This window comes from Phaethon aethereus (assembly GCF_964289735.1).
Source record: "Phaethon aethereus genome assembly, chromosome: 1".
In the NCBI taxonomy this organism is placed as follows: Eukaryota; Metazoa; Chordata; class Aves; order Phaethontiformes; family Phaethontidae; genus Phaethon; species Phaethon aethereus.
The window spans coordinates 124,014,514-124,040,290 of NC_138575.1; the positions used below are offsets into that span (position 1 = coordinate 124,014,514).

Genomic DNA, 25,777 nt, shown 5'->3' on the forward strand with positions numbered 1-25,777 from the left:
TTTGGGATGCGCTAATCCAGTGCAGTGAGAGGCTTTTTAGGTAGCCTAGTGTTGCTGAAGGATTTGTAGAGACCTAATGAAGTTCTTCAGGCATTTTGCCCTCTTAAGCACCGAAAATTTCACCTGATCGACCTCTTTAGTAAAAAGTGACCTCCCTGCATGCATGCTATTATTTGTCCAGGATGTTGTAGATCTGGATGCTACCTCATCTCTGGTGGGTCAACAGAGGGGGAAGGACTCAGGTGCCCGTACAGGGGGGTCTAGTGCCCTTGGGACACCTCAGGATATCCAAGCCATTCATATGGGGTTTTGTGTCATCTCTACCAGCTCTATATAGATGACTCAGATATTGTAGGGTGTTTCACATGAGATAGGGTGCCTCTGTTTAGACAACCAAATCATAGCCCTGAGAGATCCAGCTTTGTCTCTACAGCTGGGACTCTCACCCTCACCTCTATACAGCTCCTGTTTGAAAACATGTGACCAAATCTCAACCTGTCTTCCTCCCAAATGCAAAGCTGCTAGGCCTGAAATTTTTTTTAAAAAGAGTGTTGGGTTGTTTTTCCAAATATCATCATAGTTACTCAAACCTGCTATAAATAATCTGCAGCAAAATAGATCAAACGTTGCACCCCGAAGAGTCTCTTAGATGGGAGAGGAGTCATGGACAGAATGACCACACTCCACATGAAAAGATGCCTTTTCCCTTCCCCAGGACCTCAAGTTGATATGATACGATAAGATACGATACGATATGATATGATATGATAGGCATGTACTTTCTGTGCTCAGCTCTTGCTGGCAGCTTGGCCCTACAAAAATCGTCATGCTTTAAATTACCAGTGCCACCATAGCAATCCTCACCATGGCTGAGCAAGCACTCAAAATATAGAAAACTCTGGTCAGTGGTAGCACAGGACAAAATGCAACCTGTTTTTCTTGATAATGGGCTGACATCATGCTATGTGCAGCTTGTCACTTGATGTGTAGACTGTAAAGTTGTGACTAGACGACCTCCCCTCACCTTCATGTTCTCACTTAAGAGAGAAACTTGACAAAAAAATGGAAAATGTGATTGCAAAGCTATATAAATTAGCAGAGGGATCCCAGGATCTATTAGTTCCTGAATTTATTCAGAATTTTTTTTTTTAACTGCCTAATTTCAGTTTGATGGGTCCCTTTGAGAACTAAGCAGGTCATGTAGCTAAACTAAGCAAGAGCTTGTCTTCTTTATGAACTGCTTCTGAGTCATGTTTGTACTCAAAGGGAACAGTGTCATGCATTAATTGAGTCTCACTGGTTTAATTTCCAATTGACAAGTAAATAGTTCTGGTTCTTAAAAAATTACGTAACAGAAAAAACTCTCAGTAATACCCTGGTGACAGTCTTCCCAGGTACATGTTTTTTTTGGGGTTTTTTTTCTTTCCAGATCAGCCCAAACGGTGAATGCAGTTTATATTGCATCATTCTGTTTCAATGGATGTTATTATAATTTGTTGTATTAATCTGATTATACTGAATTTTGGCTTTTATTTACAGTTAAATTAACTGTACTTATTTAATGCAGCCGAATATTATTAACATAATAGCAACTTATTAACATTTAATAAAGTTGCTAACCATTTCAGTGAATCTGATTTTGTCCCAAAGCAAAATTAATGAAATCTGCCAGACTGCTGGTTGAGGAACCCAGAAGAAAAACAGAGCCCCAGCTGTTCACAGATGCAGAAGAGAATTTAGGCCTGTTGATGTCTCCACAGAGAACAAGAAAGCTGGAGTGCTTACCTTCCTGGTTACAGAGATTACAGAGAACTCAGCCTCTCCTTTTGCCGGTTGTGAGACTGTGCTTGGGTGATGAAATCCTGCTGAGGGAAGACAGGAGGTAAAAGGGGGTTGTGGCTGGCATCTTCTATGTATAGCTGTCAACCCATCACCCTAGCTGGGTCGCACGAGCCAGCCCAGGTCTCTTTTGCCGCCGTTGCATACTTGCTTCTTGTTAGGAGACTCCCAGCACGGGGGAAATGCGTGAGATGATGGCAGTAGCCTGAACACAGAATTTTGCCAGAAGCCTGGTAGGTACTTCAGCAACAAAGGTGTCTGCAGAGGAACGGGCCTCTCAGTTGGGGTGTTCGGCTCTAGGGGTCTGTGGGCTGATGGAGGAAGTCTCCTGCTGTCTCCACTGCCCCATCCCCTGCTCAGCACAGCTGGGAGAAGACCGATGGGCAGTGGTGGACATACCTGCACCTGGAACACCTGGGGCTCTGCGCAAATAAACCCCTCGCTAGCAAGCATGAGGTCCCATCTGTGCATATGCCCATCTGGCTGTTACTTTATTTCAATATTACATTGCATCTAGGGAAAAGACTGCTTAGTTAATTATGAATTTATTTATATCCTTGGGCGAGGAGTCTCACTGACTCCTATCAATAGAGTCCAGCTATTTGAATAAAATGGAAAGTGGCAATGGTCACAGTACATAGATTGCTGCTTCTTGACATTTGCCTGTCCTGCTTGAGACAGCTGATGAAGAGAGGCAGCTTTGGAGGGATCTAACAGTTGCCTTCCCACACCTATAGGGTCACCGAGATGGCAGGATGGAGAAAGACAATGGGCTTATGCTGAAAAAAGAGATGTTCAGATTGGACACAAGGAGGAACTTTTTCCCCATGAGGACAAGTCCAAAGCAGAGCAGGTTTCCCAGAGAGGTTGCACAGGTTCCATCATTGGAGGTTTCCAAGTCCACGTTGTCTCAAGCCATGAGCAACTTGGGTTGATCTCAGAGCTGATCTTGCTCTGAGCAGGAGACCAGGGACCTCCCAAGGCCCCTTCCAACCCGAATTATCCTGTGATCCTGTGATTACTTTAACACTTGCTGTTGGCAATGCATCATCTCCCATAGGTGGGATCCACCTGACTGGAGCTCTGCCCCCAGCCTCCCTTTCTGCTGCTATCTCCCCCCTGCCAGAGAAGACAAGTTCTCATCTGGCCTAGGTCACTTGTAAGGATACTTGATGTTGTGTCGCCACGGCTGGCTGTTGCAAGGTTACTTGTAGGCTCTAGGTGAGCAGTAACTCACCTAGAACAAGATATGGGACAAGATGTGAAAGGGGAAAACATGGCAGGCAAAATTTGAGCCTTGTAACTTCAACACTGTAATTTCCTCCTTTGGTAAAACACAGAAATGTGCTTCTCCTTCTGTGTTATGATGTGCTACATTGTGGGGCACGTTCTGCAGGCCATCTGTGGAGGTAATTCCTTGTGTCAGTGAGGTTGCACTACTGAGTATATAGTGGAACTGCTTTTGCAAAAATAACAGAACTGATTATTGGCAAAAATGCCTTTGATTAGGGATATTACTCATGCACTTCACAGCAGCAATGATAGAGTCTTGATGCCATTTAGAAATACATAACATTAATCTGAGATTAACTGTGTTTTCACAACTTGTTTTCCTTGACCAGCAGACGGAAGAATCTGTTCCTAAGAAATTGCACATTTATAAAGTATTTTGCTTCGGAGAGAACACATATTTTAATTTACTAATCTGTATGAGTTGTGTTCTTGCACATTACTCAAAACTGTCCAGTATCTGGGCTGACCATCGTAGGTTAGCTGTGATGGCTACCAAGCACCACAAATTTTTACTTTTACAAATCTATGACTATGATGAAGCAGGAACAGAACACAATTAATATGTTCCTACTTTATTGAAGGAGGCAGTTTCACTCATCTAAACATGTCCTAAATGTATAGGTCTTAGAAAGATGGCCTCTCTAACCTCTTACCATAACAAATAGAAACAAAAATAAAGTTCAGCAGAGAATATTCTACTGCATCTCGAAGTCCCTTTTATGATGCCTGTCCAGCCAGCATGGACCAGAAATGGTGCTGCATTTTCTCTGTGCCCATATAGTGAGAGTACACTTACCCAGAGACAGCATCCTTAGTCAGAAATATAGTCCATCTAGCCCAGGATCTATACTGCCTCCTAAATGAGAAGGGGTCCTCTAAATAATGGCCTATATACTCATGACTAAAACCTGTATTGCTGTACAGAGGTATTTAGATCACAACTACATAAGCCTTAATCCTGGCATCTCCCATCTTTGCAGCTGAAACATTTTTTCAGTCTCTTTCTTAGATCCTGTATTAATATTAATGTGCCGATGAATTGTGTAACACCATGAGTGGCATTTGTAGTACTTCTTTGTGATCTAGAAAAGAGGTGGGGGAGCAACATTTGAAAGTGACACAACGTTATTTAGGTTAGGCTGAGCCAATGGAGAGAAAAATATTCCCAAAAGTTTTTTTCCAGCCTGAGCATGTGGGCAGTGGGATGATAAAGCTATGTTGGTGCTCCTTAACGCAAAATCACGTCCAGGATGGACTAGCCTGAAGCACTCTGCACAGTGCTTTGTCCTCAGTCACAGACAACAAAGTCAGAGAAATTCACCTGGAAGCTCAGTGTAAACCAGTAGTCAAATCACAAACAAAATACTGGGTTACATAAGGAATGGGGTAGACAACATACTCAACGTTATGACATTACAGTGCCATTAAGGTTTAGTGATTCACTTGGAATGCTGCATTTGGTTCTGGTCAGCCTAATGCTCTACAGAGACTCAGAAGAGCTGATTTAGCTTAAGCAGCTTACTCTCCCTAAGATCCCTCTGCAGTCAGGAAGCGAGCTTTGGACTCTCTCCTAGGAGACTTTTCAAGCATCTCTCAGTAGGTTATTGTTCTCCACCACCCTTCAGAAGAATCTGTTTTTCTCCGTTAAAACAGAGGCTGATGTTAGCCATTCCTCTATTAAGACACATAGAAATATAAGGCACAGTTAATGAAAATTGTTAGGGAAGCCGGGAAAAAAACAAATTAAGACTGAGGAAACTGTTTGGTTTACATAGGGAGCAATCAGAAGTGTACAAGCTAAGTCAAGACTGGGTAGACCTGACACGTCTCACGACTTTTTCACAATAAGACAGCAAAACCCATCAGTGACACTGAGAGGCAGAGGATGAGAGAGAAAGGCTGTTCTGCTCAATGAGGGGATGAAGCTTCATTGCTTCGAGAGACTTGCAGGATTAAAAAAAAGTCACACACACCACAACCGACGAGACCTAACTAGCATAACCAACAGTTATGCTAGCAAGGGTTAAAATGCAAGCAGTCTCAGGGCTTGGGTAGCTGTGCTTCAGATTGTGACCAAACCTTTTAATGTAAAAGCTGGATTCTCATATTTGCCCTTCTTCCACCAACAAGCAGTTTAGTCATGGGTTACCTGCTCACAGGGCTTCTGCATTTCTCCCCGAGGCGTCTGGCACAGCTACCTCTGGAGACAAAATATCCCACCCACTGGATCAGTCTTGTGCTCTCCTCAGCCATTCTGAGCAAGTGTACAGTTCCTACCTGTGTAGAAGGAGAAGAGACCACAGGGACAAGCCTGAACGTGCACCTCAGAGCAAAAGATGAGCCGGACTGCTGTGAGTGAAAGGCTACCCATTCCCTCATTGTTCCAGTGGGGTTTCTGCCATGCCATTACTGCAGATAAACATCATCATATCCTGGGTGAAAAACAGTGCTGAAAGAGACTGCACAAACTCATTTATGACATCCCACTGACCCCAGGGTGGATCACCTGCACCTACACCATACCTAGCAGAAATCTGTCTAACCTGTTGTTACAAGCACTGGAAGGTGGGGATGCTCTGCTCAGCCGCAGTGTGACACTCTTCGCCATCCTCACTACTAGACCATTTTTCTGGTGTAACCGGATTACTTTTTGTCTTGTCTCATCCACTATGGCCATTAAACACAGATAGACAATCACAGCTCTAGAGAGATACTTTGAACATTGGGCTTTCTTATATGCAGCACCTTTCCCCACACTTGGTGCTCCCCTTCAGGCATTGTCCCAAGCATCCAGGGTGCAGAAGCGCAGCGAGATGCTGTCAGCACTAGGAAGGCTGGCTCCCTCTTATCTGCAAGGCTTTTGGGGTCTTCTCCTTGGCCACACCTTCTCCTAACATTCAGCTCAGAAGCACAGGATGCTCAAAGCTACACAGCAAATGGCCCCGCCAGCCTGCCAGCCCTCCCTGCGTCCTCCCCTCCTTGCTGTGCATCCTCTTTTTTAAAAGGGCCACAACTGCTCCCAGCTGCAAGAGCACTGCGAGAGCACACCCACCACTCACGCCTCTCTCCCCCAGCTCCTTCCAGCTCTGGTGCTCCCTGTGTTTTACAGCTGTTACAGACCACACAGTCCTCAGCGTAGGCAGCTGCATAAGCACTGCTAGAGGGAACCAGAGGGGATCTCACACTTTGCCTCTGTTTGAAAGCCCCCTCCAAGCATATCACAGAATCACAGAACCATTAAGGTTGGAAAAGGCCTTTAAGATCATCAAGTCCAACCGTCAACCCAACACCACCATGCCCTCTAAACCATGTCTTGAAGTGCCATGTCCTCACGTGTTTTGAATACTTCCAGTGACGGTGACTCCACCACCTCCCTGGGCAGCCTGTTCCAATGCTTGACCACCCTCTCCGTAAAGAAATTTTTCCCAATATCCAATCTAAACCTCCCCTGGCGCAACTTGAGGCCATTTCCTCTCGTCCTATCACTAGTTACTTGGGAGAAGAGACCAACACCCTCATCGCCACAACCCCCTTTCAGGTAGTTGTAGAGAGCGATAAGGTCTCCCCTCAGCCTCCTCTTCTCCAGGCTGAACAACCCCAGTTCCCTCAGCCGCTCCTCATAAGACTTGTGCTCCAGGCCCCTCATCAGCTTCGTTGCCCTTCTCTGGACACGCTCCAGTAACTCAACGTCCTTCTTGTAGTGAGGAGCCCAAAACTGAACACAGTATTCGAGGACCAAACACAGTATTAGAGAGGTATACCTACCTGTATCTGTGGTAGGCCTGTGCAGCCCCACCGGCCCCCAGCACACATGCACACACACATAGCCTTGTCTGTGGCCGATTTTGTTTCTCTCGTATCTGCAATGCCAGTTTCCTTGCTGCAAAAGGAAATTTGGTGGATATGGAAAAAGGCAAATCATATCATGCTGCATCTCATTTTTAAATTTCATGGAATTATAAATTACCTGATTGGTTCATTTTAGTCTTTGCTCAAGAATTACAGGAATGGTGATTATTTCTAACTCCCTGGCTCCACAATTCCCTTCCCCTACTTTTAGCAGAGCATTATGTTTGTTCTCTTCTGGTCTTCTTCAAAAAAGGCACTAGCCTCTATGTGCTTCTCAGCATCATCTGCCAATTTTCCTACCCGTAGAGTAATTTTTCCCTTGGTTTCCCTTTTTGTTACTATCAAAAATGCCCTTAAATGCCTTATTAGTATAAGCAAAGAATAGGAGAAGTATTTTATTTTGTGCCTTAGACTTTGTGATTTTGACTCTATATGCTCATGCTGACTTTTTTTTAACATTCATTTTTAGATATTTGACCTAGTTTCTATGTTCTGTACTCTCCCTTCTTGCACTTGGGATCGTAGAAGAGCTTGTGATTTTAGATATCTCTTACTGCTTTTTCTGTCCTTTCCACATGCTGAGATATTTTGTGACTCTGCTCCTAGTGTCCTTTTTTTTTTTTTTCTTCCTCCCAACTGAACCATCAATTCTTTCCGGAGCTCTTTCCTTCCATAGATTTGATTCCCAGAGGAATTTACCTGCTAATATCCTCTGTGTTCATTAAAGTCTGCTGCCTCTCAAGTCCTCTGCCTTCAGGTTTATGTTTTCCTTCCTTCGTTCCCTGAGGCTTACAAATCCTGTAACTCTCTCACCGACGTTGTCCTCCACCCTCATGCTCCCCAGCTGTTCCTCTCCCGTGGTAGGAACGGACTCCAGGATCGCCACCTGGGAAGCTGCTTTCCGCCCTGCTGCACGACAAAATGCTGGTGACACTCTTGCCGAGCAGGCTGTGCCCTAGTTTATCACGTTCTTCACAACTACTGGAGTAGTTAAAGACCCCTCCAAGCCAATCAGCCCTGTTCTTTTGTAAATGATTCTGCTAGCTGCTCACAAACAAGCCTCATCTATCTGAGTTTCTTAGAGGAAAGAAGATGAGTGTAATGGACGTGATTTTTTACCCTATTTCCTGCTACTATTTAGAGATCAGGTCCATCATGCTCTACACTCTTTGTCTGAGGAGAAATATATGTATCTGCTTTTCCCTTGCCAGTTCATATTTCTCCAGTTCAGTGCTTGCCATTTCTTCCTCATGTACGCAGTCTCACATAGACTCTGCGGAGCATCCTGGCAGTCGCAGACTCTGGCAGTGGCTGAACCTTCCCTCCTTGTGAGACATGAGAGTTGCACGGAGAAGCGCCTGCTCACAGGTAAGACCTCTAAGGGAGATTACTTCTCCCTTCCAAAAAGTCACGTAAATTAGGCAGTAAGATTTTGCGCCAACCAGCAGCCGTGATTTCATTACGAGGACCACTTTATTCCTCATTTCTTTAATAGGCAGTTCTTCTTCTTGAACATAGGCAGTTTAAAATTTAGTGCTGAGACCATGCTGGATCACTCAGTTTAATCTGATTTGATCTTGTCATCTTCATTATGAACCAACCCTACAGTCTGAAACAGAAACATCATAGCTACATTAAATACCAATAAAATTATGTGCAAATACGAAGATTAACTCATTCTAACTTGACTTTTTGCTGCGTAATCCTGTCCTCCTCATCCACATAAAAATTATTCAACCACAAAAGGCCCTTGAGCATAACACGACATTTACAGCATCTCTGAGTATTTCTTGTTTCTTTCTCATAAATTTCCTTTGGTAATAACTTAGTCACCCAGCAACACTCTACAGGATACACATACATTACATGATTATCTCGTATTTTATACAACACATGTTAAAGTAATTAATTTTCCTAGGCAAATGTCATACCATTTAGTTCATTGTTAGAAGCCAAATATTTGTGCAACCGTTTGTTACAAATATATGCATAACCACAGAACGCTTCAGCTCCGTGGTATTTATTAAGTGTAATTTAAAGGGATGCTGCCGAGGTTGTTACAGTCTCAACTTTCACATTAGTTTTTGTTCCACTTGAAATTCTCTTAATTCTCATAGAATCATAGATCCAACCTCAACTCATTTATTTCTTTGTTAACTAGCCTTGCTACAGCATTTAGTACACAAAAATAAATGTAGTCTTACTGTGGTGTGGAACATGCTAGCGACCAGCTAATGGCATGCCCTAACATGGCAGAAGGCTTTCATCTCTCATTTAAACCTACTTTATGCTTTTCATTGACAAGATCTGGAGTCTGCCCCATCTTTAAGGTAGAACCATAGCAAATAAGAATAGGTACCTCCTTCATAAAAAGAACTGAGTTCAATCAGAAGTTCAACTGAACTTCAAGTTAAGGCATTTCTTTCTGTTCTAACACAGGTTACCTCCAAACAGACAAAGACCCGTCAAGACAGCAGCTCTAATTTCAAGCGATGGAAGACAAGTTAGCCATGCAGCATCAAGACTGGTTGCCTGGAAAAATATATTTTAAGGGCATGAAACCACCTCGACAAACAGTGAAGAACTTGTTCCATCCCCTAAATTAGGTCTTACCCATACTACTCACGCACAGATACAACAGCCCTTCAAAGTACGTTTAGAGAGAGGAAGAGCAGCAGTGGAGCCGTGCAGTAAGGACCTGTGCTCAGGGACTTGACAGGCTGAACCCGACGGTTCCAAGCAAGCTAACAGCCCAATAAATCCTATTCCCCACAGACCACTTATTCTTCAGCATGTTCAATCAACAAGTTGAGAAAGGGGGACCCGACAGTTTTCTCACTTATTTTGGCCTTCGATGGGAAAAGCAGCAGTGAAGAAAAGAAGCAAAACCAAAAGTGGTACAAGTGGAAATGAGAAGGGGTAGGAGGAAGCACTAACCCAAGAAAGCAGAAAGACAGGGAAAAGAAATATTGAGAAGACACAGCAGAGCAACAGACAGCAGAGAACTGGAACTGTGCAGCACCTTGGTGGGACTCCTTTTAGGCTATTGTGAGTAGCTACCTTTATTCAAGGAAGATGCACTCAGACTGGAAGAGGCAGAGAGAAAAGCAGACCTGGGTGTTCAGAAGAAAGATGAGTTATCACACAAGCAGAGTGCCAAAAAGTCTGGTTCACTAAACTTGGCGAAGAGCTGAAAGGAGATGTGATTGCTATCTGCCATTACGTAAGGAGCAGGCATCGAACGGCAAAAATGAGACACATTATTCAAAGGACAATGCAAAAGCAAGGATGAAAAGGATATGTTTCCCATGAATGCCTTCAGGCTGGAAGTTAGAATAAAGTCCTAATCAGCAAAGGGATTAGGTTTGGGCTAAACCTCAGTTCCTAACTTATTCATAATTGACTGATTTCAGTCAGTTTTGAGAAGCTGGTATTGACCAAGACTTTTGATCCCTACAGAGGACCTCATTACCATTAAGACAGAGCTTGATTAATTTAAGAAGCAATTTCTTGTGCAGTGCCTGCAGTTGCCAATGTCTTGGTCTCTGTGACAGAAGGGATTACTGTCACTCCCGTTCTGTTATTATTCTGGCAGACTTCACCAGTTTTGAGACTACTGCTTGGAAACCAAAAAGGTACTTGCTGCTTTGATATCTTACACTACCTTAATTTTTTCAATGGACAATGCACTATCATATTTGAAGCAGAATGGATGAGTTCTCAAAGCAGCTTTGATCTGTCCTAAATCCTCAAAGCAGCCTGCAAGGATAGCTTGAAAGCTTTTTATTTAAAATAAGTGGCATTTCCTCCCCTCTCATTTTAATTGAAATAGATGCTGAATGCAGGGCAAATTGTATTGTAAGCTTGATTGCAGAGAGTAAGTATACTTCTAAACCAGCCTTGATCAATAGCAGTTTCTGGTAATTGACTGTAATCTATCTATCTATTTATTGCCATGGGAATTTTGAAAATTGTTGGGGCTTTCTTGTTTGGGGTTGTTTTTTTTTTTGGGGTGTGTGTGTCTTGTTTTATCCATCAGCTGAAAAGATTAAGCTGGAAAATGGAGGATGGGGGGAGAGGGAGGAATTGATCAGTCATGCAGCCTCAACTGATGGTGTATCCTCAAGGCAACTTGCAAGGCTTGGAGAAATGCCGACGGGATTTTCCTAGGCAGAAGGAAGCAGCCAGGCAAGTCTGGCTGAATAGAGCCAGTGCTGGGGATTTTGAGTGTCTTGCAGTGCCTCGTTGGCTGGATGGGAGAGCTTTGACAATGGGCATGGAGATTCAGGCTACAGGCAAGTTACACCACTGGTGGAAAGGAGGAAAGATGTGTATTGACACTTCTGCTGAGCCAAATCCCTCGTCTTTGTCAGCAAGGCAATGCAAGAGCAAAAAGAGGAAAGTCAGGAAATGTTTGTGCTGTGGATGGGTTCAGTCCCATTCACATCCCAAACAGGTCAGGAGTAAAGGAGGGAAAACCAAAAACAGTCAGGAGGGAAATAGCTGCCTCCCTTCTCTATTGTGGCCACGAGTAACTACTGCGCAACGCGTTAAACGCCTGGCTATGGTTTAATTGCAAAAAATCTGCATTCCGCTTCTGAATTAAATTAGAGGCTTTTCTGTCAGGTTCATTTTACTAGCATGGCTGCATCTGAAATAAGCCCATTTAAAGAGGGTGAAGAGGAACTGAACAGCTACTCCGTACTGCAGATCTCACTGAATATATGCAGCGGGGGCAACTCAAAGGTGTCTACCAGGCCCAGAATATTTCTTTTTCATGTACTTTCAGAAGCGTGGGGGACTTAGGAAAGCAGTCCCTCATATTGTCCCCGACTTCAATGACAGGGAAGTCAGGCCGATAGCAAACATCCCTGAAAAGCTCACACCTTATGTAAGAGAGTTGGCTATAAGAGGAGTAGGAACTTCAAAATGCTTTAAATGGGCATGGCAAAGTGAAACGTGCTCACCGAGCTCGTTCTGTGAGACAGCAAACTTCTTCCATCCAAGGCTGATGAATTTGTGGGATGGGGTGATGGGGTGGGGACAGAGTGGGGAGGAAAACCAGCCTGCTGCATGGCCTCTAGCACACAGGCTGCACCAGGGAAGTAGCACCAGTGGGGGTACTACAGCTCCCACCATTCTCCTGCCCTACACCTCGCTTCTCCCAAGCGCAGAGCCAAGCGAGGTGATGCGTGTGCAAACGTGCCTTAGTAGGACATGCCAAATTGGAGCAATTAGCTGCGGAAAGGTCATTCCAGCTAAGGAAGCCTTCCAGTGAGACCAGGCTGGATGTAACTGCTTTTCTGTTCTCTGATCCCCTGCAGCATCGCCAGGAGAAAGAGGTTACGGGCTACGAAATTCGTGCTTAATGCCTTGCTTTCTTGGGGCAGTGGGCAGCTGCAGCAACAAGGCACCAAGCACCCATGTGGTACCTGGCCAGCACAGACCCGCAGTCGCGAAAACGCCAAATTTGCCCTGCGTGGGTTGTCTGGAGCAGTCCACAGCTGCAGCCAAAAATTACGGTCTGAGCGTGAGTTTTCTGGCCACTTGAAGAAGTATCTTCATATGCTACACATTCACTGACCAGTGAAAACAAAATGAATGAGGTAATAAAAGGCATAAGAAAATGTAAGGAATTGATATTTCTAAGGATCGTTCATTGAAGGCACCAGTTGACCCATACTGCACCGCAATGAACAGCCACATCAGGATTTGCCCTTTTCCCCCCTAAGCTAACAAGCTACGGGTAGGGCTGTACCTCTGTGTGTGTGTTTGATTCCCCTAATCCTACTCCGATGTGATTTCTGCAATGACTGTTACAGCAGTTGATATTTTCTAAGACAGGCCTAAGGAAGAAGGTATTAATAGATAATAATTTTCCACTCTTCATTTCTGGTACCTAATTAAGTGTATGTCAGAGATAAACTTATGTTCAAGTTTTAGCATGTTTGTGTGATGATCCACATAGCGGCATAATTCACTTTAAACTAGGCAGCCCGGGAACAATCTAATTTTGGACAGCCCAGCCTTAACATGGCCTGTAAAACCAGTCCCAGGAAGAGGATAAAGTAACATGTATGACAGAAGCAGAGACACGTCTTCACAGTGAAGTGACATTAAATTATGCTGATCTAAGTCAAACCTTCCTGGTCTCCTTTTCTTTCCAAACTTTCCTATTCTAAACTGACACAACTTGGAAGTGGAAGACCTGGTCTTCCACTCAGACAAATGGACTAACAAGAGCCTGGAGCAAATGGCACCTGGTCAGAGTGAAAATCATTATTTTTTAAAAAATTAAGCCTTTTCTGGGAAGTTTTGGATTGCTCAGAAGTTTAGAATTTGAATAGCCTTACTGATTTCAAGTCTGCTAGTAAAACTCAGCCCCAATACAAAGAGACTAGAATCTCTGTCTTTTTATCACAAAACCAGTATTTTTCATGTTTTCCCCAGCTTTAGCTTCCCTCCTGCTTTCTTCTTCCTTTGAACTGTACAACTAATCCTACACAGTCTTATGTACATTCACCTCTATTATCCATAGAGTACTGTCAGAATATACAGTAAATTTACCACTGCCAACTGTTTGCCTTTGTTGTCATTAACAATCTTCATTTAATAAAAAGCTTTTATCAAAAATGGTTTTCCTGCAGTACATTAATTTTTCCCAGAAATGGCATTAAAATTAATTCATTTTCACTTGTCTGTATTCTTGAGTGAATATAGCAAGGAACAAAAAGGATAAACATGTGAGAGAAACCCCAAAGAGAAGGTAATGTAGGAAGAAAGAATTCTGTTCTAAGTAAAATATATTCTCTTCTTTTTCACTTTTGAAAGCAAAAAATGATTGAAGACTGGTAGAAAACACCACATTGCAACCATGCTTTTGGAGTACAAGGAAGACACTTTCTTCACAGCTCCCTGCAGCTTCTTCACTGGGTGAAACAGAAGGCAATCCTATGCAGAAGGATAGCGACAGTTCATGGGATTTTCTGCGGGAAATGCATTGGCCTCCCTACTGATGCCATGCACTTCACTAACCTTAGAATCATAGAATAGTTTGGGCTGGAAGGGACCTTTAAAGGCCATCTAGTCCAACCCCGTGGCAATGAGCAGGGACATCTTCAACTTAGATCAGGTTGCCCAGAGCCCCGTCCAACCTGACCTTGAATGTTTCCAGGGATGGGGAACCTACCACCTCTCTGGGCAACCTGTGCCAGTGTTTCACCACCCTGATTGTCAAAAATGTCTTCCTTAGATCTAGCCTGAATCTCCCCTCTTTCAGTTTAAAACCATTACCCCTTGTCCTATCGCTACAGGGCCTGCTAAAAAGTCTGTCCCCATCTTTCTTATAAGCCCCCTTTAAGTACTGGAAGGCTGCAATAAGGTCTCCCTGGAGCCTTCTCTTCTCCAGGCTGAGCAACCCCAACTCTCTCAGCCTTTCCTCTCAGGAGAGGTGTTCCATCCCTCTGATCATTTTGGTGGCTCTCCTCTGGACCCGCTCCAACAGGTCCATGTCTTTCCTGTGCTGAGGGCTCCAGAGCTGGATGCAGGACTCCAGGTGGGGTCTCACCAGAGTGGAGTAGAGGAGCAGAATCAACCAATCTTCTTAAAGAAGTGCTGCTGTTTCCCTTGCATGTTTTTCACATACAGACTCTGCCTGTACTGCCTGAAACCTTGGAGAAACAGTTTGTAATTGATATCAGAAGAGTATTAAGACATTTCAACTGCGCTGCTATGTAATGAGCCACAAAAACTAAACAGGAGATACCAGTTCTGGAGGATAAATGAAGTGAAGAGAGACACTAACTTCACTATTGTGTTTTGACAATGGTTACTACCCCAGACAAGAAGTTGTCCCATTATTTGCAAGGGGCCTATGGGAATTCTGCAAGCTAGGCTGGTTCAATAATCTGAGAGAGACATGTTGGCACATACACGTTATAAAATGCATTGAATCCACTTTCTGAAGATCCTCGCTCTCTAATGACAGCTGCCAAAATGGAAAGGTGTGTCTTACAAGTATACCAGCAATGTTTGTCAGGTACATAAAAACATATTGAAAGGATATCAGGGGACTGTGCAAAGAACAATGGGTGACACTGAAGTGCTTCACCACTGAAGTATGGCAGTGCTGCGTGCCCTGCAATGGCCCTTTCTGAATTTGCACAGCCTGCTTTCCTTCCTTCTCCTTTCCTTCCCTTCCCCATTTCAAACTTTTGGCAAAAAATAAAAAATGAAAGAATTTTCATTGAAGTTACAGTTTTTGAAATCAGAACATTTTGGCAAATACCATTTCAGATGGCGAATGTGGCACAAGCAGTCCATGGGAGCTGTACGGGGACTGCCTCCTAGACTCATTCTGACTGAACACATGGCCCTTGCTGTTCTATCAGCCTCTGTTTCAGGGAGGAGATATGGTATGTTATGGGAATTTCATGGTCTGATGCATCACAGAGTATGAAATATGGCGGGGAAGATCCACTCCATCTATGAGAATAAGGACATTAAGCAACTGAAGTACAGCTCCTCTGAGACAGCGTGATGGCATATCAGAATTGAAATATTCTGGTTTCAGCTAACTATTTTATCCATAAACTCGTATTTCTGTAAAAAGCATCTCTAATTAAAAAATATATATTCATGAACAGCTTTATGTAAAATGGAGGAACATAACATAGCATGGCTGCTGTTCTCTGGAATATGCTTTGGAAGCGATCTGGAATGCATCCTCCCTCAGTAACAAGGAAAACGTTACTTCCACTACAGAAAGAAACAACCCCTCCCCCCCAAGCCATCCGTGAGAAACTCTCAGTGTATTTTCTGTTTGAAATTTAAATTTGAGTGTAATACCACCCACTGTATGAAATGAATGTGATTAAAACGATGGTTCCTTTTATTTTAAATTAAAATACGTTTTAAATATTTACCTTTCTGCGCTAAATGCAAATGCAGGTGCATAATACAGCACTGGGAAACCAGAAAGTGGAAACCCACTGACCTAGTTTCACCATCCCAGTGGACTAAAATGCAGAAAAAACAAACAAAAAGATGCTAAAAGCATCCTACCCCCTCCCCCAAGCCCACCAGGGCCCCTAAGTAAAATGTGCTGTAGAACATAACGAAAAACATTAAAAAAATTAACTCGTGCAGAAAACGGCAAACGTGGTGGGTTTTGCCCCCATCCATGACCCTGGTTCCAGAGTTATTTTGGGAGGAAACCACGTTCAGAGGTTACCACACCCCAGCAGGCAGGAGGGAGGGGGAGCGTACCTACGCAGACTACACAAAGATTTGGGCCTGAGGTAAATTATGAGAGATTTGTGAAGAAGCCGGCAATGAAGCCTGAAACATTAAATGAATGGATTCGTATTTAGTTCCACTTCGGTCCCAAAGGCCGCAAACCTTGACTCGCACTCCCCGCGTTCTGGGCCCGCACCCGCCACACCGCCCGCACCACGCGGGGCCGGGGCTCCCGACGACGAAGGCCAGGGCCTGCCTCCCTCGCTGCCGCCGGGAGACCACCCGGTGCCGTCTGAGCGGGCTATAACGCGTGGGGAAGCGGCGGCGGGGCCGCAGGCAGCGGGTCGGGCGGAGCTGGTCGGTCCTCCGGGCGCCCCGGAGACCCCCATCGTCTCCACCGGCCTTCGCCCCGCCTCCCCGTGACGTCAGCGGCCGGTCTCCAGGCAACGGCGCCCCCAGCGGCGCGGGGCTGCCGGCGGGCCGGGGCGGCCATGGCGCTGCCGCTCCTGCCCGGGGCCTCCCGCGACCGGAACGTGAGTCACGGCGGAGGGGGCGCCCCTATCCGTCCCCTCCCCTGCCCAGGTGCCGGGGCTGCCATGGGGGCGGCGCCGGCGCCGGCGTCCGTTAGTCTGGCTGCCCCCCTCAGGCCGGGCCGAGCCGGGGGTGGTGCGGCCGCCACAGGGCGGGCGCCGGCAGTGCTCCGCCGGGCCGAGCCGGGGGTGGTGCGGCCGCCACAGGGCGGGCGCCGGCAGTGCTCCGCCGGCCCGAGGGGTGAAGAGGGCGGAACAAGATGCACTTTGGCTGTCAGTGGGGCCAGCAGGAGAGGGTGAGGCGCAGGTGCTTCCTGCGGAGTCGGTCCCGGGAGGGGCGAGCAAGCGCCGGTGCCACGGCGAGGCCTTTCCCCCCTCTCCTTACGCGGCAGGTGGAAAGCGAGCTGCTGTTAGGTGTACAAACCTCCTCTGGTTTTGTCTTGGGAGAGGGAATATTTGCAGCTGGGCCGGGACTGAGGCGTCCGGCAGCCGCCGTGGGGCAGTTTGAGCTCTCGTTCCGTCTCTAAGAAAGCAAAACGGGGAGCGGCAGCTACCCTCTAAGTAATCCACAAAGTCTTCGCGGGCGGGGGAAATGCTAGGGACGCTAATGTGTTTCTTCAGAGTTGCCAGCACCATTAGATACCGATGGCAGTCTGTGAGTATAGAAGATGGTATTTTTATCATGAGCTACAAGAGCAGACAAAAGAGAAGGTTGCCATCACTATTTCAAACTTGCTCAGCAAGGATAGCTAGAGACTTGGTGAATGCAGTCTGCACTGTGAAATGGTGCAGGAGGCAGGGAAGGATTTGGGCATGGCAGTGTAGCTGATGGCTTTAGGAGTCAGATGAAACAGTGTAGACATTCTTAATATGTTAAAATACCTGGAAGGGAGTTTGTAGTTTTCACACTATGAACATTGTTGTGGCCGTTAGACCTCTCATTTCTGCAACATGACTGCTGGGGTGCTTTGCTAGCTCCTGAGCCTGGTCCACCCTATGAGGGAGAGTGTAGGAGGTGATGATGTAGTTCCGGGACAATTTCCAAATGGTTTGTCAAGACACATATATTAATGCCATTGATACCATGGGCATCAGTACCCCTTCAATGTAAGACTTCTCCACACTGTTAGCATATCTGGAGCCCACTTCATGAGCTATGAATCAGTTTGCATTAATTCAGTCCAGTGTAAAATCTCTGGCAGCTCTGTAAAAAAAAGACAGGTAGAGGCAATTGTAGCTGCTCAGGTGCTGGTACAGGGAGCATGAAATTGTGTGGAAATATGTGGACTCCCCAGCCTCACGTGGTGTGTCGGCATTGCACAGGTGTGTGCAAACACAGGACCTCTTGCAGGAGGAGCCCAGCTTACAGGCACTGTGGATCTTTCAGGCAACTTCTTCCCCACAAACAGCAGGCTGGGTACCATTGATTTAGATGGAAAAAAACATGTCTGGTAGTTAATACTCAGTCTGTCTTTGCTGAATTCAAGTTTGTATTGTAAAGAGTTGGTTGTGTATATAACACTTCAGGTAGCTGCTGAGTGGGCACATCAGCAACATTAAAATAGGTGTGTACCATTGGTATCTGCTGGGTGGAAGCAAAATAGCTGAGCTCAGTGTTATCTGGGACTTTATTGTTCTCCAAATTTCAGTTTAACTTAATTGATAGGGATTATTGGTTTTGGTGTATGATGGAGTGAGTTGTCTCCAGAGCTCCACTGAAGCCATGAAGAGGCTTTGTGATAGACATGATGCCTCCTTTTTCAGAGAAAAGACAGAGTATTTGGCTTCACATGCTTGGGAGGAGTTACATATAGAGAGCACTGAACACCCCATGCTAAACTACATATAGCACGTATATGTGTTATGAGAACTAAAGGTGTGAAAACCGAGTCACAATTGCCACAAGACAGCATTGTAAAACCATGGTTTACCATTGTCAGGGCTTCAAATTGCTCTTTTTGACAGTCCTTGAAATAGTGGAGTTAATACTGGTAACTTGCCTTTCTTAAAAAACATTTCTGATCTCCACTTAGTTGTTGGCTATTAGATGTAATTTTATTTTCATATAGTTCCACAAATGAGAGGCCAAGAAGAGAATACTTAAAGGGAAAAAAAAAAGTCACTCCTATAGATAAATTGAAAAGAAAGAAAATATTTTCAGCTGTTAGTACTCTAAGCATTGTCATCAACGCCTCTTAGTGCACAGAAAACAACAGTAGCAAAGCATCTCCTGCAGAAGGACGAGCAGAGGACAGGGGATTGCTGTTCCTGTCAGTCCTTGTTTTATAATTACAGGTATTAATTCCACTCTTATCACTGTGCAAGCTACTGCCACAATCCTCTTTTCTCTGCCCCAGATCCTTCCACCAGCCTCCATATATAGGCCCATGAAAGGCAATGGAAGAGGAGTACATATGTGTTTTGTCTACCTTGGGTGTGTTTAATAAGGCAGCTGGGCTGTCCCCAGAAAATCAGAGCTTTAAGGTAGTTAGGGACACAGAGTGTAACTTCAGGGCAGCAGAGGCTGCACTGGCAAATGGGGAGCAAGAAATCCTTTTGCAGTGCTTAGGTTTCTGCATCTAAGAGCCACTAGCCCTTGTATTACTCCTCTGCTATGATTATTATTAATTCTAGCTAGCTTTACTGGGAACGCTTATTTCCTCTCAGCCAGGAGCAGAAACGCTTCATCTCCGGGTGGGAGCAACAGCAGCGAGGCCAAGCAGCTCGCAGCTGCCCCTGCTGCCGGCACTGCGAAAGGCAGAAGCTGCTGGCTGGTTTTATTATTTTTCCCTCCATTAACTGTAACCAACTGGTGCCCGATTCAGCAGCTTCCCCGAGAGCGATGCTGCCGCTGTGGTCCTGTGTAGCTGGGACAAAATCTTGCTGCTCCGTCATTCACAGCTAATGACACTGGAGGGAAACATAGGAAGGTGATAGACACTTTTAAAACAGCCGGAGTGGTTCATACAGTAACGTAAGGTAATGTTTCCTTTCTGCTAAATGAAGAGCAAGCATGAAACACGTAGCACAAGCAGTGCTGTGTTTGATGTTTGGTTTGATGGGGTGGATAAGAATGATGGCTAGCAGAAGGTGTCAGGAGCATAAAACATTTCCTATCTACAAAGAAAGTAAAAGGAACCACCCTGATTTTTTAAAATAATTTTAAAATAAAAATTACCATAATCTGGTTATCAAATAACCCCCCTTCACCTCCTTTAAAACTCCTGTTCCTTGAACAGAAGTCCAAAGATAAGCCGCTCATCAGTAGTGCCTGTCATGTTCACATGTGGGTGATCTAAGGGTAGAGCAGGCTGCTATTTTGAGCACAGATTAGCCCATCTCCTGCCCACTTGCGAGGGACCTCTCTTCACTGGGGATGGCTAATGGACAGAAGTCAGGCTGTCTACTTTCTCCTGTAGGCAAGGCTGAGAAGGCCAGAGTCTGTGCTGGGAGTGCTGCTGCCCCTCAGCAAGGCTGGCGCTCCTTAGAGAAGTGCCCTTGTTCTGCCCAGCAGTAGCAGGATGTGGTACTCACAGACCATTTACCATCCTGTTGCATTGAAGAAGTTAGTAATTTCTTTATTTTCACAAACAGTAACCTATGTGTTACCCATTTGAAAATTTCGCTACCTCTTGCATACCCTTGAAAAGGGGAACTCCTCAATTCTTTTCTTTTGTTCCTGCCACTAAAGCCAATGTTTAAGAGCCACGGGGAGACCTAGGTACTGTGGCTTCTGCCTGCAGAGCCCAGCTAATACAGAAATTGTGCAGTAATGAGAATTTCAGCTTTGTCTGTACAAGTTATATGCATGTCACCTCTTTTTCAGGACAGAAAATCACAGATCTTGATAACCATGTTTAAGCCTGCATGTGGTGGAAACACAGCGTATAATAGGTTTGCTCTGTTACTGCAAGAAAAAGTTTGTGCCTTTGGAGTCTGGACTGTGTTAGGGATGACACTGCCTGCAATGCAACAGTGTTGTTATTTCCTTTGTTAGCGTTACTGGTCCACCTCCTGTTCTCAAAAGGCAGCTGCATCTTCTGATAGCAGATTGATGTTCTTGCCTTGTATCAGCAGCTAATAGAGAGGACCACATATTTGCATGGATCAGATTTACCAAGTGCTATCTGACCAGTGTATTTTCTTGCTTGAGGTTTGAAATCCCTCTCAGAGAATTCTGTGCAACAATTCTGCATGGCGTTTTTCAGAGAACTGGACAATGAGTTTATAGATCTCAGGGGGAAAATACATCCTTGAGAATATCAGTTTATGTTGCAAACTTTAGTGGCATAGCACAAATTCCCCATTTTCCTTGTTTATTGCAGGAGCTTGGAACTACCCTCAACTGTGCTACTGTTCCTGTCTTTGTGGTTCCTAGCTTGACAATTTTCTCCTGCTCTGTCATAATTGGTGCCAAAACACGACATTAGTTTTTCTTGACAGAGTGCTTGCCACCTTCTTTATAAGTAAGCCTGCCTGTTGTGCCTTCCCTTCTTTCCCTGGCCTTCTTTCCTGAACACCTTCCACTACCTCCTGCCCCTCAGCCCCACTCCCCCAGACCTCTGTCTGTTCACAGCCCCCATGCCCAAATCTTCCTGTAGCTGCCTGTCAGGGTTGCATTTTGGACCTCCTACTTTCTATCCATCTGGTGTCTTCTCTCAGGCTGTACCAGCTCAGGCAGTAAGAACAAGCTAGAAGAATCATAGAATCATAGAATAGTTTGGGATGGAAGGGACCTTTAAAGGCCATCTAGTCCAAGTCCTCTGCAATGAGCAGGGACATCTTCAACCGGATCAGGTTGCTCAGAGCCCTGTGCAACTTGACCCTGAATGTTGCCAGGGGTGAGGCATCTGCCACCTCTCTGGGCAACCCGTGCCAGTGCTTCACCACCCTGATTGTGAAAAATTTCTTCCTTATATCTAGTCTAAATCTCCCCTCTTTTAGTTTAAAACCATTACCCCTTGTTCTGTCGCAACAGACCCTGCTAAAAAGTCTGTCCCCATCTTTCTTACAGGCCCCCTTTAAGTACTGGAAGACTGCAGTAAGGACTCCCTGGAGCCTTCTCTTCTCCAGGCTGAACAACCCCAACTCTCTCAGCCTTTCCTCTCAGGAGAGGTATTCCATCCCTCTGATCATTTTGGTGGCCCTCCTCTGGACCTGCTCCAGTATGTCCATGTCTTTCCTGTGCTGATCCAGGATGTTAGTGTTGATGCATCTTGTTCTGGGATGTGTTAGAGGGGCACCACCATTGCTGGGAACAATGTCTTAAGGTAATCCTCCTTTTACAGTACTACTTAACCTCTGAATATACTGAAACCTCAGCAGCAAGCTGGGGATGATTTTCAAATCTTGTAGATTTGAAAATTGGTAGCTGAAATATCGCTTTTCACTAAGCAGTGAGTGCTAACTTTGTGAGAGATGCTTCTTAGCAGTATTGCAGGAACTTCTGCTGTTTGTCTCATCTCTGCCTGGTGGTGACCTGTGCTCTTCACAGGGCAGGAGGTCACATGAATTTGACTGGCACAGCAGCATTTGCATTTATTTCCATTGCTTAGCCAAAGCAACCAGGTAGCTCTGTCAGCAGCCTAGAGTAGTTCAGAAATGCCACAGTTCATCCCAATACAGGATCTGAGCAGGACCTCCACAGTGCAGCTGCTGTTCTCAAGGTGGGAATTAAAAATGGATATGGGGAAAGAGAACCACACTGCTACCAGTGGCTTCTGTCATAAATCCCTGTGGGACTTGGTTAAAAACATGTAGCTCCTGAGGCAGCATGTGTCACAGGCCTCCTTCAGCACTCCAGCCACTGTGCTGAGAGGTTTCCTGTTGTGTTTGTTTCAGCTGAAGTGTGCAGCTCCCTGATGAGTTTGCTGTGACTCTGTACCAGAATATTAAAGAGCAAGATGGCGAGAGCATGAGGCAGTGTTCCCCAAGGACTGTGGTGGCTGAGTTTGCAAAGCCAGTAGCTTGCAGTCAGAGAATCCTGACCTTTGCATTTGTCACTACTGAATGTATCCTCAATATTTATTTCAGGCTCACCACACAGAAAATGGCCAGCTTTGTTCACCAGATCTACAGCCTGCTCAGTTTAGCTGCATTAGCACAGCAGACACAGTAAAGCTCTTTCCCTGCACTCTCACAGATTTCTTTTAGAAGTCATTTAATATAACTGTGGAGGTAACATGATGTTCTGTCACTATTTTAGGCTGGATGTGGTCTGACTTCATTAGCTGAAGTTTCCCAAATGTCATTTTTCTCTTTTGTGATCTTTAATTATAATTACTCTTTTTCTTAAACTTTTTGAACCCTAAAAAGTTACAAGAACGTCACAAAAGATTCTTAACAGAATTGCAGCTGTTGGGATGTATATTTTTCATCTCAAATTGTGAACGATATTGTGATTTCATCCCTAAAACCTGGAAAATTTCCAGCAGGAGCAAACCTGGATTACTTTGATGAACACTTTACCACACAGTAGCTCGCCAAAACCCAGAAACAGATGAACAGCAAATGCTTCTGGAAGAAGCTCTGAGGACATGAAAAGCTTTCCTTTGCTCAGGAAAACTGCCATCCTCACTATGCTTTGTTAACTATGCCTTTCTCCCTAACTCATGCTTTGGTAATAGGGTAATAATTAAATACTTGCTGTGCCAAAAAAAGTGGAACTGTCCTATAGCATCTTCAGTATAAATCAGATGTTTCTGCCTACAAATTTCCCTTTTAAAACTCAGCTTGACTATCGTTAGTCTGCATTTGAACTGATAAATGCAGAAATTGTGACTTCTCCCCAACTCTTTATCAGCTTTCTGAGGAACAAAATTATTAAAAAAAGAAAGAGAAGAAGAAAGGGCTGCTCAGTAGTGCCCAAAGGAAGGGGAGAAAACCATCCCAAGTGCAGATGTGTTACAAAGCGGGTGCCAGACCTTGTCAGTGCCTGCCTGTTCCAGAGTCCCATACCAGGGCAGCGCCTGTGTTCACTTCCTCAGGGCAGGGAGGGATGACCCCATGAAGATCTGCTCCTAATGCCTAAATGTCAGTGCTTACACTGTGGACCAAAGCATGAAATTTTATATCACAGCTCAAAAAAATGTGCTGATACGAAATATTTTATTTGGGACATTAGTACTGCAAATATGCAGCTCTTTTTTGAAATCTTGGTTAATTCCTGGCTTAAGCAATGCTGTGTGGCAGGGGGGGCCGTGGGCTAACTAGTTGTTGCACAAACAAGTATTTCCTTTTATTGATTTTCTCTTTTGTTTAGCAACCCTTGTTCTTGAGTTATAAACATATGGTTCAGGAGTACTTTTTATTTTCCTTTGTGTTATTCTTTAAACTATGATACTTGCCCTTTTCTTCACTTCTTTTCAAAACATTGCTTAGCTTTTAAATATCTTCTTTGGGGAAGTGCTTCCAATACTCCCAATCATTACTGTCCCCAGTATACGAACCTTATCTCATTTTGCAATGACTGCTTCAAAGGGTGCTGGCTAGCCCAGCTTTTGTTAACCTAAGTAAGGTATGGCCATTGATTATTATGGTATTAAAAGTAATAATTTGTAAAAATAGTAAGTAATTTATTATTTTCCACACCACTGCCCTTGCAAAAGGACACGAGTGGTATGCAAAAGGTTTTTAAGTAAAGGTTAAGCTAAGGCAGTGATTGAGCTGTTCGTGTCAAGGGCAGCTCTCAGTCCTGTGTTGTTGGATTTAGAGCACTGCAAGGCAGGTGAACAGTTCAGATTGTAACTTTCGGTGTGCAGTAGTTCATATATATGAGCATTGAATGTTATGAGCCAAGAGGTTGGTTAGCTGCCTTTCAGATTCCTCACTTTCTTTCATATTGGCAGAATGAAATAACTACTCGGTTACTTTCAGGTTTTGCTGCTTCACTGCTTGCACTTACTCTCAGAACAGCTGTGCTGAGCTGTTACGTTATCTTGGAGCACTTGAATGTTGCCATGATGAAAAACAACGATCTGTTCCTTTCCTGTGTTGTTTTTCTTGGCCGCTCCTGATAGTAACTTAAGAGTTGTCTACCTTTTGGTGGAATATGGGTTTAAATATATATCAGTGATAATTAGTGTTGCTCAGTCTTCCAGATGAGAGGCAATTTTGGCCCTCTGCTACTTTGCTGACATACCTGCTCCAGTGCTACTATGAAAATTTTGCTGTCCAGCCTTTTCCTCTGCCCAGGGTCTTCTCTGTGCTCAACCATAACATCAGTTCCTCCCCCTTCAGCCTCATCTTCCCTCATGTTCACCCAGTCCCAGGCTGAAGTAGTCTGCGGTAGTCTCTGTCTCCCCTTACTAGGTGTGTCGGGGTGCAATTACCCAGTGGCCCTTCTCCGCCTTCCCAGACAAAGTGTTTTGAGGATTTGAGAGGGCGAGGAAGGGAGGAATGACAGAGTGAGGGGAGCTAATGAGTCAGGGCTGCCTCTCATGGGCAGAAGGGTCAGGTGGAGCTTTCGGTTGGCTTTTCCTATTTCCCTGTTCTCTCGTGTAAGACTGGGCTCGTTAGGGGATTGCTGTCTGAGCGCAGCTCACACCGGCTGCCTCCGTCTGAGGGAACTGGCCAGCAAAGTAGGCAGCTCATTAGGAGGGACATGCCCACAGGCAGGACTGATACTCCTGTGAGGCCAGAGGTTCTTCTGTGTCACTTTAAGACTGGCTCCAGCCCCAGCCAAGAAATGCAAGTAGGCAAGATGGGTTTCTTTGCAGCTGGTTGTGCATATTTTTTTAAGCACTCCATCCTTAATTGCCTGAAAAAATAATAATATAAAGAAATCACTACAGAGACCTTCTTTTGGAATAAGCCCAGATGAAATGAATATTCTGTCTTTTGATTCAGATCCAACCTCACAAAATTCAAGTGTATTCACTAGTACAGAGCTATTTATTTTGCACTCGGGGAGGCAAGCGTAAATAAGGTCTTTGACATAAGTAGTGAGAGCAGGCTGTTCTCTAGGTACTCCTGAACCATTTCTATTTGTCCTCTGGAGATCTATAGAAAATGCTTTTCCCCTCTACCTT

The 25,777-nt window shown here is 44.9% G+C and overlaps 1 protein-coding gene across 1 annotated transcript in view; it reads left to right on the top strand.

Annotated features, from left to right (window-relative positions):
• Positions 1–16,239: 16,239 nt before the first annotated feature.
• Positions 16,240–25,777, top strand: part of EFHC2 (EF-hand domain containing 2) — a gene marked incomplete at its 3' end in the record, with an annotated part of 69,893 nt that continues 60,355 nt past the window's right edge. The window contains exon 1 of the mRNA XM_082014150.1: positions 16,240–16,751. Within this exon, the coding sequence (XP_081870276.1) occupies positions 16,710–16,751 (42 nt within the window). The 5' untranslated portion in view covers positions 16,240–16,709. The remainder of the gene's footprint in view (positions 16,752–25,777) is intronic.